Source organism: Musa acuminata, chromosome BXJ3-6 (genome assembly GCF_036884655.1).
Source record: "Musa acuminata AAA Group cultivar baxijiao chromosome BXJ3-6, Cavendish_Baxijiao_AAA, whole genome shotgun sequence".
Classification (NCBI taxonomy): domain Eukaryota; kingdom Viridiplantae; phylum Streptophyta; class Magnoliopsida; order Zingiberales; family Musaceae; genus Musa; species Musa acuminata.
In genome coordinates, this window is record NC_088354.1 from 13929600 (window position 1) to 13947559 (window position 17960).

The window sequence follows — 17960 nt, forward strand, 5'->3', positions numbered from 1 at the left end:
CATATGAGCTGGAGGGGGAGAATTGTTGGGTCCAGCCCATATGTGGGCTTGGACAAATTGGGCCTATTGAGCCCAAATCACTAATTAAGGTGAAGTAAGGCAAATTAGGGCATGCAGAGAAAATGCAGAGCAGGGTGCAGCGTGTAGGGTGCAGCGTACGTGCACAGTGAACAGCTACGGCGTGCAGAGAGAAAAGAGGAGAGAGAAATAGAGAGAGAAAGTAAGGTTTCTGAGTTTTCTGCTTGACGATCGGTGGCCAAACGTTGTCAGTTTCGGCCCAAATTTTATGTGGAGAATCCTTGCAGCAAACTCTACAATCCTAACGGTGTTGATCTGCGGTTTACCCTCTCTAAGGTACTTTCCTGCGATATCCACTCTGTGAGACCTAGAATTCTCTTTGGAGGAGATTCACCTATGTGATGAAGATATGGTATTCTTGAGCCAAGATCTATGTTCTTGATGTTATTCTGATCCTCTAGTTATTCTAGAGAAGACCTACTGTAAACCTGTTATCATCATTATTGATAGTGGAAGTTTGAGGCGGACTACGGTCCCGTGGTTTTTTCCCACATTGGGTTTTCCACGTTAAAAAGATTTGGTCTCACTGTGTGATTGATTTATTGCTCTATTGTTTATGCTGTGCTGATTGATATTTTCATTTGGATATCAAGTTGATATTTTGATGAGGAACCTATTTTGATACACAAAGAGGGAAAGAATTATTCCGCATTAACAGGTTTCTTCCCAACAAGTGGTATCAGAGCATCAGGTTGTTTGGTGCTAGTTTTCTTGTGTGATTGAAATGGAGCAGTCAGATGGTATGATTAAATTGAACTCATCAAATTATTCCACTTGGAGGCGTCTGATGGAAGATTTGCTCTATTGCAAAGATTTGTATAAGCCTATCAAGGTTAAAGATAAACCTTCTATTATGGACGATGAAGAATGGGAAATTCAACATAGAAAAGCTATTGCCTATATTAGAAGATGGATGGATATAAACTTGCATGAGCATATTTCAGATGAAACCAGAGCTGATGTTGTTTGGCAAAGGTTAGAAAATCTTTTTGCGAAAAAGACAGTGGGAAATAGAATTTCTCTCCTCAGAAGGCTTGTAAATTTGAAGTATAAAGATGGTGGTAACATTATTGAGCACATAAGCCTATTTCAGAGTCTTGCAAACAAGTTGGTTGCTATGAAAATGAATATAGATGATGAGATGCAGGGATTATTACTTCTCAGCTCTTTACCAGAAAGTTGGGAAACGTATGTGGTGACTATTTGTAACTCCACGCCAGAGGGGACTCTAACCATAGATATGGTTAAAGACAGTTTGCTAAATGAAGATGCAAGAAGGAAAGAACAGGGTGAATCTTCTTCTGGTGCATTTGTTACTGAAAAACAAGAAAGACGTGGAAGAAGTCATAGCAGAAATCCATATGGTTATAGAGGAAGATCCAAGTCTAGAAGAGATATCAAATGTTTTCACTGTAACAGACCAGGTCACATGAAGAAAGAGTGTAGGTTTTGGAAGCGAGAACAGAATGAAATGAAGAAAAATGAGAAAGAGACCAATACAGTTGCTGCTGAAGGTAATATCACTATTGTCTGTGATGAAGGTTGCGTTAGCCTTGTAGCTCAGGACAGTAATTGGGTAATTGACTCTGGTGCTTCATTTCATGTTACTTCTCATGGTGATTTCTTTAGATCTTACACTGCTGGTGATTTTGGTAATGTCAGAATGGGAAACAATGGTACATCTAAGATTGTGGGTATTGGAGATATTTGCTTGGAGACCAGTATTGGGAGCAAATTGATACTCAAAGATGTAAGGCATGTTCCAGATATTTGAGCACGGGGGCACCCTTGGTCTGAGGCCAAAGTAAAGACAACATTTACGAGTGACCATTAGTTCCACAAATCTCCCAACCCACCTACTCTTCGGTCGTAGCTCCAACTAATGTGTGGCATCGTCGTCTTGATCATCCCTCAACTTTTATTCAGCAAAAATTGCTTTTCCGTTATTCTCTTCCTACGCTTACAACCAATAACATCATAACTCATTGTGATGCTTGTTTAAGTAATAAAAGTCATAGACTTCCCTTTGAAAAATCCTCCATATCTTGCTCTAAACCCCTTGGTTATTTACACTGATGTTTGGGGCTCCGCTCCAAAGACTTCTTTTGACAAATTCAGATTTTATATTATTTTTGTAGACTATTTCACTAATACACATGGTTATACCCTCTTAACCATAAATATGAAGTTTCAACAATCTTTACCAACTTTCGAAGATTGGTCGAGAACTTTTTTCAGTCTAAAATTAAAACTGTTTACTACGATGGTGGCGGTGAATATCAAGCCCTCACATCCTGCCTATCGGCTTGTGGTATACAACACCTCAAGTCACCTCCACACACTCCTTAACCCGTCAGCTCTGCTGAACGCAAACATCGACATATAGTTGAAACCGGTCTCACACTCCTACACCAAGCCTCTATGCCACCAACTTTTTGGACTGCAGCATTTCAAGCTGCCATCTACCTCATTAATCGTATGCTCGCTCTTGTCCTTAAGAATGAGTCACCATTTGAAAAATTATTTCACAAATCCTCAAACCTTCAAAAACTCAAAGTGTTTGGATGTTTATATTATTCATGGCTCCGTCCCTATGCCTTACATAAGTTAACATCAAAATCTAAATCTTGCGTTTTCATTGGATATTCCCTTGACCATAATGCTTTTCGATGCTATGAACCCCAATTTCGAAAAGTCTTTATGTCCCGTCATGTTATTACCTTTTCATTTCACAACCCTGAGTCTCTTGCTGTGCGACCTACTCCTTCACATATACATTATTGGAGTACGCCATCAATCCCATCAACCGAGTCTCCTATAATATCATCCAATCATTCTCCTCAGGATCCACACTCTCTCCTTCTCCCATTGCAATAGCTCCTCACCCCCTCCATTGTGCCTCTCTCTTTTTTACAAGGTTCTCCTACGATTGAAGGCATTCCCTTGGAATCACATTCACTACCTTTATCTTCTTCTGAGACCAATAACACTAAAGTCTCTCAGCCTATCCTAATCTGTGCCCCTCCACCGCCCATACCTACAACACCCTCTATAGCCCCTGGACATCCAATGACAATATACTCCAAAAGTGGTGTCTTTAAACCATGATAAATCCTTGACTTACATACCATTACAACATCCTCGTCAGAGACCACTGAACATACCACAATTACTCGAGCCAAAAAATCTCTATACTGGCGTAAAGCCATGTGTAAAGAATATGATGCACTCCTCTATAATTCTACATAGACACTTGTACCCTCTCATCCCACACAAAACATTATCGGGTGTAAGTGAGTCTTTCGAATTAAGCAAAACCTAGATGGATCCATAGCCAGATATAAAACGCATCTAGTGGCCAAAGGGTTTCATTAACCACCTGGTGTTACTTCACAAAAACATTCAGCCCTGTTATTAAACCCACAATAATCCGACTTGTTCTGAGTTTGGCTATCTCAAAAGGCTGGTATTTACGTCAACTCGACGTTAACAATGCCTTTCTATAGGGGACCCTAACTAATGATGTCTTCATATAGCAGCCTCGTAGCTTCATCCACCCTCAATATCCAAAGTATGTCTGTAAACTACAAAAAGCTATTTATGAATTTCGTCAGGCTCCAAGAGCTTGGTACACTAAACTTGGCTCGTTTTTGGCATCAATTGGCTTCATCAACTCTAAGTCTGATATCTCCTTATTTCTTCGTCATTAAAGTGGTAATATATTATATCTTCTGGTATATATGGATGATATTATTATCACAGGTAATAATCCTATGGAAATCAAGGCATTCCTCAAACATTTAGCAGATCGATTCTCCCTTAAAGATCTAGGAACCTTGAACTATTTTTTGGGAGTGAAAGCAACATACACATCTTTCGGGCTCTTCCTATCACAACGAAAGTATGTTGAAGATCTATTATCTAAAACGAACATGCAAGATGCAAAGGCAGTTACAACACCTCTATCTACTAGCGAGTTGCTCAAACTATATGATGAAAGCCCTACTACAGACCCAACTCAATACCGTCAAGTCCTTGGCTCCTTATAGTACTTATCTTTTACCCGTCCAGATATCTCATTTGCGGTCAATAAATTATCCCAATTCATGCATCGACCATCTACTATGCATTAGTCTGCAGTCAAACGAATATTATGATATCTTTCCGAGATTATCAATCATGGCCTCTTTTTTTTGCAAACACTCCCCCATTCATCTCCATACCTTTGCTTATGCTGGTTGGGCAAGGAATTTTGATGACAGAACATCCACATCGAAGTATATACTCTTCCTTGGACCTAATCCAATTAGTTGGCTGAATACTGTGCCATTGCCATCGCTACTGCAGAACTCAATTGGGTCATGAATCTCATCAAGGAACCTGGCATCAATATCAACTCTACTCCTATAATATATTGCGACAATGTCGGAGCTGCTTATCTATGCGCCAATCCGGTATTCCACTCACGCATGAAACAAATCGTCATCGACTTTCACTTTGTGCGAGAATAAGTTGTCAGACATTAACTACGCGTTTCTCACGTATATACGACTGATCAATTAGCGGACTCCCTCACGAAGCCTCTCACCGTAAATCGCTTTTATCACATCGGTCCAAGATAAAAACACCATCTTGCAAGGGCATGATAACAATCAAGATCTCCCGTGATAACAACTTCCACAACAGCCAAGATCTCCCTAACCACACATGATTAGATATCATAAATCTGTTAAGGAAAATCCTCCTCTGATTGAGGAAAATTCTCCCTTCTAAACATGTATAAATATGGAGTAGTGTGTATTGTTTTAATCAATACAATCTTCTTCTTTCAATTTCATTTCGATCCATAATCTCTTACGAAAAATAAAAGCTTCAAAGATTCTCTTAAGCAACGATTTAAAAGAAATCTAAATTCGTTATTCTACATTTCTCGTAGCAAAGGCTCTAAGTAATCAAGCATAATAGATACTCAAGCAAATCTTTTCCTTAGTTGGATCAGTAGATCTGGGAGTTACAATCAGGTTGGGATGATGGACATTTGAGGTTAGAAAGTTCTCAGAACCAAGGAAAGAGGTTGACCGTATGACCTTTGAGGAACCAGGAGCCTCTTGTGAGGATGCTCATCTTATCTTGCTCCGATATAAAGTAGAAGCACAAAATATCCCCCTCCCTGCAAGGTCAAAGGACAGGAAGTTTGTCTCAATCACCTCCAAAGAAGGTACTTTGCCAAACAAATTATCGTATAGACAAATCTTCTAGTTGTCCCTTATTTGTTATACCTTTGTTGGGTCGATGACTTAAATATATCTTAGTGATTTTGACAGTAATATTGATGTCGAAGTTCCATGAGTCGACAGAGGAGGAGGGCATGACCTTCTACTGTGCTCCGAAGTTCATTAGAGAAGGAGGCACTAACTAGGGTAGAAGGAAGAGTTCTAAAGGCATTTGATGGAGGAGAAGCATCTTGTTGTTCACCAGAGGAAGGAGGGGTCGGTGAAGGTGAAGAGCCATGGGATTGTGTGCTGGTAGCGAGTTAGGAGGCTTCTTTTTCACTTTGGAAAAAACAAAATCGTTGATTATTCTCATTCGAATCATAGTTGGAAGAGTCTGTTTGTACATATACGGACTCATCATCTCCCATGCAACTTTAGTTGGGTGTCACTTTGGTTTGGTCGTATGCAAAGAAAGTCTTTGGTACATATGACAGCGAAGCGACTGTGTTGCCCTCTTCTTGTCCGTAGCTCTCATCTGCTTCGGAGCAGAGCTCGAATACTATGGACAACGACGAGAGGTAAACCTTAGTGTCCACGATAATACGATACCTGAGACATGAGACCGACACAAATGACGGTATGGTTCCCATTCTGCCACGTTGACGTGCATGGCTCCACCAATCAAACCACATGTCAGTCGGCGCTGCTGCAGCGATGTGACTTTCCAATTATATTTCGAATCCACTTTTTCACGGAAATAATAATAGAGATCGGATCGTATTTTTAATTATATTATATCATATTTTATATTTGCCATATTTGCTATGATTGGATGTGATGGATGATAGCATGAGGCCATAGCATCGTCGCCGAGGAGGGATGACATGAGGCCGAAGCAGAGGGAGAGAGATGACGAACGGTCGAGCTGGAATGATATTATCACGCATGCTCATGTCATCATAACGCCCCACTCGACCGGCGATCCCCGGTGGCCAGCGTTTTTGCATTTAAGCCCAAGACTTCTTTATTATTACGATCGTATTCTTTCGGTTTTGTTTAGGAAAGCTGTGAAAGGGAATTTGCAGAGCCTTTTAGAGGTTTCTTTTACATTCTTCACCTTTTTCTAATATCAACATAGAAATTCCATTATCCATTTTTGAAGTGTAATTACTCTTTAAATTGTATTAATTTTGCTATATTTTTAATCGGATATATTCATGAAAAGAGTAATGGCCTTTTTGTTTGGAGTGCAGTGTAATTTTGTAAATGAAAAGGGCTAATTTGTAAACATGATCCTTTCACCCGCATTGGAAAGTGAAAGCGAGGTTTAGTGGCCAAACTGCGGGGGTACAATTATCACAAGTTCAATTAAATCCAAGTAGCATTTGGCGTCCGCCGGAGCTCGATATCACCAGCCCGAGAGTCTGAAGAGAGAGAGAGAGAGAGAGAGAAAACGTCTGTGGAAGGGAGTCCAAACCAAACCCTTGCAGTGGCACGTCTCGGGATCAATCCGGTGAAACCCCGTCGCTAGAGATCCAAGTGCAAAGCTTCTGAAGAAGCCGCCTTCATCGGAGGAGGTCTCCGTCACCCCTTCGGTCCGTGGATTCGAACAAAAGCGAGCCGCTCCCCTTTGTCGGTTTCCAATCTGTCTTCCGCCGTGAATAGCTTTTATCTCTTGGGAAGCTGCTTCCGTGCTTTATTTCGGTTACTTTGCAAGTGGTACACCACACCCGGTGCCCCAAGCGAACGCCGGTCTTGCTTCGGCCTTCGGTTGCGGAAGAAAGTGGACGAGTATTAGTTTATGCAGACGAAGGCGCAAGAAAAAGGTTCGGATCTCGAGCACTTTTCCGGTGGGGCTGTGGTCCAAAGGTTTCTATTTCTGGCAAAAAAAGTTGCAATTTTGACCCTCGAGTTCTAATTTTTCAGCAAGGTGCTCGGTTTCTTGCTTGCTTGATCCCCCTTTTTGTTTCTAGTTGTGGTAAAAAGGATCGAGTTATCGGGCGATTTCTGTGACCTGGATACTGGTTCTTTCTGATTTTTGGAATACCGGAGTGTGATTCTTTAAACGGAGGGTGTAATTTGGGGATGTTGCAACCCAGAAGTTCTTTCTTGGAATCTGCTTCCGCCATTCCTTTTTCTTCCTATGGGTTTGAAAACAAGGACTCGGTCTTTCGATGGCCCAAACAGAGTTGGTGATGCCTACCTGTATCTGGATTACTAATAATTTGAACTGATGCATCAAAGATTTCATCTCTTTGATTGGCTCATATAGGCAGTTTAATCCCTACCCTCGAGAAAGATGGTGCCTTCAGGACCCCCTACTCCGGTTGGGGGAGGCCAGTCGGTCCCGGCCTCGCTTCTCCGAACAAACTCTGCCATGTCGAGAGGAGCCCAGCCTGGTTCTCTCCCTTCTCAGCAGCCAGCTTCGCCCTTGGTTTCTCCTCGCACCCAATTCGACAATATTGGTAATGGTAATGGCAACAACATGAACTTGTTGGGTAACTACACCAACATATCATCGCTCCTCAACCAATCAACTGGAAATGGAGTGCCTGTGTCCGGCGGAGGGCTTTCGGCAGCTTCTCTTGGTCTTCAACAACGTGGTGGTGTCGGAAGTGCAGTTGAGATGCTAAGCTCTGCTGAACTTGATCCTCTCTCGTTCACTTCAGCATCTAGCCTAGCCCAAAGACAGTCTTTGCAGAATCCATCTAGGAATCAGCTTGCAGTGGATCGTTCGCAGAACGAGCATCGTGAGGGAATGCACAAGTTTCGGCGACAGTTCTCCTTGCCTCACATCCAGCAGCAAATGCTGAGGGGTGGGTTGGGCAATATGGGGCCTATAGCTCCTGTTAAGTTGGAACCGCAGATGGATCCGTCTGATAAAACTGGTCCATCGCAGAACTTGCAGACCTTGTGTAGCTCCAGTGCCACAAAATTGGAGCCGCAGCAGCTGCACTCTGTTAGAAGTCTGGGCCCAGCAAAACTGGAACGTCAGCATTCCGATACAGCTCTTGTTCTGCAACAGCAGCAGCACCAGTTGCTGCAGATGTCAAGGCCCCCATCTCAGGCTGCTGCTGCTGCACAGATGAGTCTCCTGCAACAACAGAGGATGTTGCAGCTTCAGCAACAACAACAGCAACAGATACTTCAAACCCGACCACAACAAAGAAACCAGTTGCAACAGCAGCTTCAACAGGCTTCGATAAGACCTCAAATAAAACCCACATTGTATGAGCCAGGAACGTGTGCTCGACGTTTGACTCAATATATGTACCACCAGCAGCATAGACCAGAAGTATTAAGTTTTTCATGTCATGTTTCGTGCTTTGTTTTGGTGTCTTTTGTTTTTACACTTTTTTTCCATATTCAGGATAATAATATCAAATTTTGGAGAAAATTTGTTGCGGAATACTTTGCCCCCAATGCCAGGAAGAGATGGTGTGTTTCTCTCTATGGAAGTGGGCGTCAAACTACTGGTGTTTTTCCTCAGGTGTATTTACCATTGACACTTTGCTTCACTTGTTTTCTACATCTTGATGGCTGTTGTATCCTTTAGTTCTAGCTTATTTAGAATTTAAACATGGATCGTGGTTGATGTTCATGTACAGATTGGTGTTCATCATGGAGTAAATTTGTAATCTCATGACTAAATTGTCTACTAACGTCTTCACATATGTTCATGTGAATTTTTCAGGATGCATGGCACTGTGAAGTATGCAACCGTAAACCTGGTCGTGGTTTTGGTATGTAAAATCCTTTAATAAAGTTTCCTGTCTTTTTTGTTCCCGATTATGTTGAGATGTATATATAGTTTCTTATGTGGTTTATGTCTTGGTTCCTTGTAATTTGATATTATTTTCTTTTGCATATTGATTTTTGAAGAAACAACTTTTGAAGTTTTGCCACGACTATATCAAATTAAATATGCCAGTGGTACTTTGGAGGAACTTCTATATGTTGATATGCCTCGTGAATATCAAAATGCATTGGGTCAGATTGTCCTCGATTATGGTAAAGCAATTCAGGAGAGTGTCTATGACCAGTTACGCGTGGTGCGTGAAGGTCAACTGCGGATTGTTTTCTCTGCTGAATTGAAGGTATAATATAACTAAAGGAGCTGATTTTTTGGTAATAGTGATGTTTTTTGTGAGCTTCCTTCTTCTATTATATTTTATTGTCATAATCCTCGTTCCTTATCCATGGCCAGATATGTTCGTGGGAGTTCTGTGCCAGGCAGCATGAGGAGCTTGTTCCTCGAAGGTTGTTAATACCACAGGTATAGGTGACATATGGTCATGTAAATGTTATCTGGATAATGTAATGTAGCATCCAAATGATGTCCTTGTAGTCCTTGATAAGGTGTATCAATGGGTCCCTTGCTTCAGGTGAGTCAACTTGGGGCCGCCGCGCAGAAATATCAGAATACAGCTCAAAATTCACCTCCCAGCATATCTGCTCAGGACTTGCAAAATACTTGTAATTCGTAAGTCTTCTCTACCTATAATATATTGGTTTTGCTTGGTTAGATGTAAATGTTCTTATCTTTAGACTCACTGACACTGGTTTTGGAATTTACACACTTACATGTAACATCATTTTATATGTAATGTATTATGCTGCAATTGTGGTTGTATAGGCATGTGAAAATGAAACAGTCGGTTGAAATCTTACTTTTCCTGGTGCAATAGCATTCTTTAGGTTTCAGTCAATCGTGATATATGATTTATAAAACTGTAAAATTCTGGTCTAGGATGCGTTATCTGGTGATGTTCCATATTATTTCATGCTATCAAGCTAATTTCATTATAGCAAACCCTGTGTTGCAAGGGAAGGTCTCTATTGGCCTAATAGAGAAGCATATGAAACTCTCTAGCAACCATTTGATAACATGACAGGAACTCAGGTATCATGTCCTTGTGAACCTCTGCTGGTAGAATATGTACTGAGGTGTCTAAGGTGCGTGTGATTCTGGTGAGATGAGCTGTGGATGTAACAAGCTTTATCGTCAATTTGGCTACTTATAGATATTAAACTCGTTTACAGTTATATGGCCTACTCTGACGGGCTGTAATATCACATGTTATATATATCTTCTTATAGGGTGATGTAGGGAGACAACTGAAGCACTGAACCCACTGCTCTCCAACTCCCAATGCCTCTGCTTATAGCCATGCTGACTAATTTTAGTCTTTGATGCCCTTGAAAATCCACCATCCATTTGTAAAAATAGCCATAAAATCTTCATTGTTTCCCTTAGAGATCTTAAAATAAAAGCCATGAGTCTGGCCATGAATTGATGAGGCAAGCTGAAGACCTTGAAGTCTCCATCAGATGAATTGCACATTTCTCTAGTCCAGTTGCCATAACGAGCAATTCATGTCAATGCACATGTCTACCTCTGCCATCCTTGAATACCTTGAGCAAAACTCCATAGTCCTTCCATCGCTTCTATCGTCAATCTATCTATCTTTGCTGCCATTCTCAAATAAATTGCTGCTGAGGAAGAAAATTGTTCTAGTTGGTTATATAGTTGTTTGGGTGCCAATTTCTTGATAGCCAATTAATGAAGGTTGTTTGCTGAGATGCGTTGTCCTGTTAATGGCATAGGGCTTTGCAGCCTTTGCTTGTCCTATGCCAAGCTTATGGAGCAAAGTAGAGACAAAAGAACAATCAAGTTCCTTGCTTTCAGGTTAACTTAAATTAGAGAACCAAAGTCTTTTTTGTAGTCATTTACATTATATTATTTGTTTCTTGAATTGCATGTTTGTTTTTACATTTATCTACCTTGCATGCAAGGTGTCCTAGGTTATGATTAACTGCACCGCGGAACAGTGGATGCTCTGTGTGCCAGTTTATTTCTATTTTTTCAGATCTTCAATCAGGATAATATAATTCTATTATGACAACTTTGGAGTTGTATGTCAGATTTGTGGTGTCTGCTCGTCAATTGGCTAAAACTCTGGAGGTGCCATTAGTAAATGATCTAGGATATACGAAAAGATATATCCGTTGCCTTCAGGTTGGTTGCTTTCTGATACTTCAGTTCCTGTTTTCGTGATAGTGTGTTTTACCTGTTAGCTGACTTCTTTCTTCTGTTATTTAAGTTGCAACTTGTTGCAATTTGCACAACTCCTTGGCTTTTTTGTCTTTAGTGCTTATCCATTTATTTGATAAGCTCTCTTTTGCTGGTTAATTTAATTCTACTCCATCCCCATCCTGAATATTTTTCTAATGCATGGTTAAAAATGTTATGTTCAGAAAATCTTCTTTAGATTCTGTTTAAGACTTGCAGATGTAAGATTCCATGTGCTAAATCTTGGTACCTATAGGGCAATAGGTATAACCAACAATGTAAAATCTGAACTAGTGCATTATTAAAGTTCAGACTATGAGGAGTCACTGATTGTTTAGATATTTGCTAGATCTTAGATGAGATGGCTGGCTAAATAAATTTTTCAACTGCAGCTTCTTTTTTTCAGAGCCTATATCCAATATTGAGTTAGCTATTGGCAAAATAAGTCAGAATATCGTTTTTTTCTATTTACATTAGATTCTGCACTTTTATTGTGGAATTCCTTCTTTAAGCATTGCTTGTAAGTCTTAATACATTATTTGTTCATGCTTAAGACTAAATAAATATTCAGGTTGCTTGGTTTTTGATGGGTTCTTGATGGTGCCACTAAGGACACACACTTTAATGGATGTAAACCAGTAATGTTGCTTTTTCTTGGGCTTGTCCCTGAGGTAACTCACATAATTGTCTCAAGTGCATTATGGTACAGTAATCAAGCTCGGAGAGAATCTTTTATTCTTAACCATTTATGCAATTTAATTTGACCAAAATCAATTTCACCTAAGATATGGATTGACAATTCTGATTCGAATCAAATAATTCAGCATATATCACATTGATAAAAGCACATTTATGTTTCTATTTCATGAATATGGTATTTTCTGGGCCTTCCTGAAGGACCAAAGAAGTTGTCTAGTTATGAATCAGGCATAGAATGCACATTACATGTTAGGTTTTGACTTTTTAAAAGGGATTTCTAAATCTGGCGCAAAGGTTTAAAGTCGTTACAGTTTGTCCAGGTTTATGACACTATTCTGTCAAGCATGTGCAATAGCTATTTTTCACCAACATTAGCTAATTTAGCTTTTATTCCATTGAGGGAAATGTCTTTGAAAAATCCTAGGGACACAATATTTCTTTCTTGTATTCTGTAACCTGGTCTCTGTTAATGCCTATACTTGTCTAGTTGGTACCTGTAACATGAACGAACTTAAGATCTATGTGGAGCATCTCCATAGGTTTGCTTGGTTGTGATCAGCCTATGGTCTGGCTCTTTGGGATCTGTCTGATTGTATTAGTAGTAATAGATCAAATACAAATTACTATAAAATGACAAATATAAAAATTCAAAAGATTAGAAAAGGGGTAAATGTTAAAGGTAAAACTGTATGTGCTAGAAAATTTTCATATGTATTATTTCAGATAATTTTGAAATATTTTACAAAAGTAAATCATAGATATTATAAAAAACCCTATGAAAAGGGAGTCATATGCATGTATCAGTGGTGAAGGGTAGATTTTATTTCTTCTCTTCTTTTCTCGTCCTCCTTTGCTTCTTTTCTTTCTTCTTTCTTTCCCTCTTTAGTTGGTAAACTCTAGCTAAAAGACCAATAAATTGGCTAAGTCGGCATCTACCAGACAAAATTTACCATGCTCAGGTGTTTCCAGTTTCGGTGAGCCTCTCACTTTCTCTGGCAACAAGTTTGAAATATCGGCAAAGTCAGCTTCAGGACTGATGAAACTTGATTCAGATTGGCTGATCCACTGAACCTCAGCATCTCGTACTTACAGAATGATTGTACAGAATGTAGTTGACTACTGATGAGTGGTATTACATGTTTCTCATTGGGTTTTTCTATGTTGTATTTCAGAAGCATTCCAAATGGCACACTATTTTTCATTAGTATTCTCATATGTGTTTCATTAAGCAAGATGTGATGAAACTAAGTTACAGAGAGGCATTTTTTTAAACCTTTTTATTGAATTATTGAATCTACAGATATCGGAGGTGGTTAATAGTATGAAAGACCTGATTGATTACAGCAGAGAAACCAGGACTGGACCTGTGGGTAAGTTCATTCCTTCCTCTATCTGAGCATGCCTCATAGTAGATTTTTGGTTGGCACATTAACAAGTTCTAAGTTGCTCAGTTGCTGTTTAAACATCCTTCTAGAACTCTGTAGTGAACTCTTTGCTTTGATCTAGATAATGCAATGTTTTAAAAAGCAGCTGTGGTTGTTACCATAGATGTCACTATAGGCTTGGGTCTACAGGCACTACACCACCATGTGTGCCACTGGTTTTGGCTTTTAGGTTTCTGGACAGTTTCTAAGCAATTCCAAGGCTGCTATGGTGCTTGCCACTATCGAATTTTTATGCCTCCTTAAGCCTATTAATCATTAGCAGCCATGGCAACCCAGTTGACTGATTAGGGATCCGTTCTGAGTCATCATTTCAAAGAACCAGCTAAGCAATTAAAATGCAACATGCACAAAATTTGTGTCACTAAAATGAGCATGTTGAGGTGGATATTTGTAGTTACCTGGAAAGATAGAAAAGAATTTTTATTTGTAAATGATTGGTTGTAGCTCTGATACAAAATTAAACAAGGGAGAACCATCTAAAGTTTTGATGGTATAGACATGTTTTGAAGGGATCTATAAAGGTTCTGGTCAGACGATGTGAGACAAGAAGTACCCGTGGTGTGAGTAAAGGTAGAGGTAAGCCCAAGGAGCCTTCTCTAAAAGCTATATATCAAGGTTTGAATGCTATTGTTGTAACTAAGGAGTATTAGCTTTGCACACACTCAATGATGGTAAAGATCTATGTAGCTGACTTAAAATATTTGGGCATCATGGCTTCTTATTGTTGTTTTTTTTCTGTATCTCTGCTAAAATAAAATATCTAGAATTTAGTAAGATATATGATAGTGCTCCTGATCTTGGTTCATGATACCATCGATAGTGTGTACTATGTGCCATCCTCCATGAATAACCCAGGCTGCTATGGGATTGTAATGTTCATGATGCATAAGATACAGAGATACTGTTGATTGTTTGTAAAATCACAGTTTTTTATTTTGGTGTTCATCTATGAGAAAAACGTGGTACGTGGCTTGTCAATGATATGGAGCTGGAAGGGATAACCATATTTTTAATTATATGGAATTTCTTTTTCAAACTATTAGTCATGACTTGGAAAGTAACCGTTGATATTTTTTTCCCTTTATGAAAGTGACCTTTGTTAGCTTGAAATTTGATTGAAGGGTTTGAAAGTTTCTCACAGTATCAAGTTCAGTCTGACCAGTTTGTTTTATAATAGCTATTTCTAAATTTGATCTTGTCACTTTCATCTTTTGTTCAGATAGTTTAAACAGCTTCCCACGAAAAGCTTCTTTTGGACTGCACCCTCAACAAACCCAACAAGCCAAGGATCACCAGATGGTTGCCCAAAACTCAACCGACAATGATCAGAGCTCTTCTCATGTAAATAGTGTTCAGATTGCTGGTTGTAATGGTGCAATGAATGTTGAGAATTCCCTTGGAAATCTAACTACGACCTGCACCACAACTTCCATATCGGAGCTTCTTCACCAGAACTCTCTAAATTCAAGGCAAGGAAACCTGGTGAGCACCACAAATGACCAAAGTGGTGGTGGGAGTGTGGTTCCAATACCATCAGCCAGCTCCAATTCACTGCTCCCTTCCCAACCAAATGCATCTTCTCCTTTTCCCTCTCAGATGCCATCCGCATTAAGTGGTAACAATGCCCCAACCTCTCTTAACTTTGTTCATTTGAACTCTGTTCCTCCACCTGCAAATATGTCAATGTTGCAACAACCTCCGGTACAGTCTCATGAAGCCAACCCAACTGGATCACAGAGTTCTGTGCAGAAAATCTTACAGGAAATGATGTCCTCTCAGCTGAATGGTGTAGGCAACTTGGTAGATGAGTTGAAGGGACTTAATGGTGTTACACCTGCTTTGAACGGAGTTGATTGTCTGGTCAGAAACGGGATGGCAAACAACTCGGGTTATGGAGAAATGGGTTTCAGTGCCATGGGTATGACTGATCAATCAACAACTGCTAATGGATTAAGAGCGGTTATGGCAAATGATACTATGACCATGACTGGTAGGGTTGGGATGAACCACCTGTCACAGTATCCACACACCATGAATCATCAGCAGTTGCAGGACATGGAAAGCAGGCTTTTGAGTGGGTCTGGACATGTTAATGGTTTTGACAATCTTCAGTTTGATTGGAAATCCTCACCTTAAAGAGTGAAACAGACATATTTTGCAACAATAGTACATGGGCAATGGCTGAAGGACTTTTACCACCACCTCATTTACATGTGTTCCAGTCCATTGCAGCCCATGTAATTCTCACTTTCTGTATTAATCTCATGTCTAGTTTAGCTTGATTTGCATCTGAGGCATCCCACATTTATAATGAATTAGTGACAACTTTTTCATCAAGGGACATCATGGTAAGCATCATATTTACAAAAGGAGAGCAAGCAAGCAGATTAGAGTAGCTTCCTTGTGCTAGCTTGCATGCTATGCATACAGCAGAAAGGTATTTTCAAAGTATCAGCTTAAATCAGTGGAGGTTTACGCGAAAGAGAAAAAAATTGTAAGCCGACACCACACCCTCTCTTTTTGGGGATTTATATTATCTTTTTGGTTGTTTCAGTCAAATATCGCAAGACTACAAAATTTGATCGCAAAGCCGATACTTCTGTGAGTGAGATAAAATGTTTATGTTCTTTCTGCCACACAATTTTCTTTGTTTTGCATGTTTTTAAAAGTTACAGTCGAATAAATCATAAATAATAGGAACACTGGATGACAATCTGGACATTAAAGCTGAATGAATCTGTAATGACAGTACTTTGTGATCTAATTCCTAAGTAGCGTACTGCACATGTTGTATGGTCTATTCAATAATTGCATGCCCATCTGAAGCTTATTCTTTACAGCAGTCTTCTAACATTGCACATGAAGCCTCTGATTATTCTGTATTAACTGTGTTTGTTTGCCCTTGTAACTGCAATTGTTAGTTATGTAATATATGAACTTTAGATTTTGTTCTTTTCACCTCTTGAGAGTCTCTCAGAGGTAAGCTTATAATATATATCTCTCTATAGTCTTGTTTATCTTTCTTGCATATATACTCTCCATTGCTTGTTTAGACAAGGTATTCGGGGCTGTAGTTATTGACACATCCCTCTTCTTGCAAGTAAGCTCTGATGGTTTATTTTGGCACCAATCCACATCAGTCTCTGTGGTGGCGGAAACAGATTTTGACAGTTAATTCTCTTGAGGTTGCAGTTTGCTCAGTTCCTCCTTGCAGTTGGATCCTCTTCTTTAGAACCACAATCTCATCTTGGAATGGATTGTTGGTTGATCAGAATATAATATTAGAATGTCATGTGGATCAGTTGGTATAACAGTTCTGATACTTGGGATACATGGATTGGAATTCACAAAGAAGAGGAGCAAATTTTGCAGGAATAAGCATGGCAGATAACAATTGTTCATGAACCGACTATAATGCAGTGATGTCAGGTATGCAAGGAAATTTGTTTTTTTGGTATATTAGAAGATATATATATGTACTGTTTGAATTACTTTTAAGGTTACATGTCCATAAATGCCTCTCTTCTTGTAATCTTGAAAGTTCTTTTGTGCATTTAAAGTTTGCTATGGATCTTACAGGTTTATATTGTGATAAAAGTTACTGAATCAAAATCTTAAAATGTGTAATGTGTAATGTTGATGTTGATTATTTGGAGTTTTAGCTAAAATCTTTGACGGAGGCAGTGTTGTGACATGGGAAGTTAGCATCTTGATCTTGTTTTTGGCTACTTAGCTTCCTTGACACCATAAACTATTTCAACCAAGGATTGTAATTTCGATATCGATATCGGTGTGTCAAGTTTTGTTTGATATGGTATGTATATCGATGTTATGTCAGTACGTATCGATGGTACATTTAAAATCATAGATTTTTTTTTAAATATCTAAAAATAAAAAAAATTAGATTAAGATTTTTAAGTTATAAATAAATATAAATATAGTATAATTTTAAAAAATAATATAAATTAAGAAAGAATAGTATTATATATATATTTTGATTACATTGAATTGATTGAATATTTATCAAATTTTGATTAAATCATTATTAAAATTATTAATTGTAATATTAAAAAATTTAATTAAATTTATTATACTATAAAAATATATGATTTAATCCTTAATATGCATAAAACATAAAGATTTGATCTGTTAAGTATTAAAATTAAAAAAAATATTAAACACATTAATCATAATATTAGAGATCTCAATTACTTCCTAATTAACATTATTCTATTATCAAAAACATATTAAGCAACATATTCTATCATCAAAAATATATTAAGCAACACATTAAGTCATATATCATATAGAATAGGTTTATTCATCTCATAAATTAATAAAAATATAAAAAAAAAGTGTTTTTCCTCTTAATCCTTTTAAATTAGTCTTCTAAATTTGATCGAATTCATAAATCACAGTTTTGATTAGTTTAGGAAAATGAGAATATTGAGA

The 17960-nt window shown here is 38.7% G+C and overlaps 1 protein-coding gene across 3 annotated transcripts; it reads left to right on the forward strand.

Moving 5' to 3' along the window:
• The first annotated feature begins 6684 nt into the window (after nucleotides 1–6684).
• On the forward strand, nucleotides 6685–17067 carry LOC135640391 (transcriptional corepressor SEUSS-like). 3 transcript variants are annotated; one of them, XR_010497302.1, is made up of 10 exons: nucleotides 6685–8586; nucleotides 8662–8781; nucleotides 8986–9034; nucleotides 9174–9388; nucleotides 9499–9567; nucleotides 9677–9774; nucleotides 11217–11310; nucleotides 13364–13433; nucleotides 14728–15745; nucleotides 15828–17067. XR_010497302.1 is itself a non-coding variant. In XM_065154780.1 (9 exons), exons 1-9 carry the CDS (start codon nucleotides 7591–7593, stop codon nucleotides 15642–15644), a joined length of 2628 nt encoding a protein of 875 aa, XP_065010852.1. In that variant the 5' UTR covers nucleotides 6685–7590; the 3' UTR covers nucleotides 15645–15796. The 3 variants fall into 3 exon arrangements, 1 of the variants encoding a protein (XP_065010852.1); XR_010497301.1 differs by having other exon boundaries at nucleotides 15847–17067; XM_065154780.1 differs by lacking the exon at nucleotides 15828–17067 and having other exon boundaries at nucleotides 14728–15796.
• Nucleotides 17068–17960: the final 893 nt, after the last annotated feature.

What these genes read in the sequence shown, in the direction of transcription:
- LOC135640391 (XM_065154780.1), top strand. Translation starts at nt 7,591, where the DNA reads ATGGTGCCTTCAGGACCCCCTACTCCGGTTGGGGGAGGCCAGTCGGTC. An exon ending in CTACTGGTGTTTTTCCTCAG is followed by an intron (nt 8,782 to 8,985) that starts GTGTATTTACCA and finishes TGAATTTTTCAG; the next exon opens with GATGCATGGCACTGTGAAGT. An exon ending in GATATATCCGTTGCCTTCAG is followed by an intron (nt 11,311 to 13,363) that starts GTTGGTTGCTTT and finishes TTGAATCTACAG; the next exon opens with ATATCGGAGGTGGTTAATAG.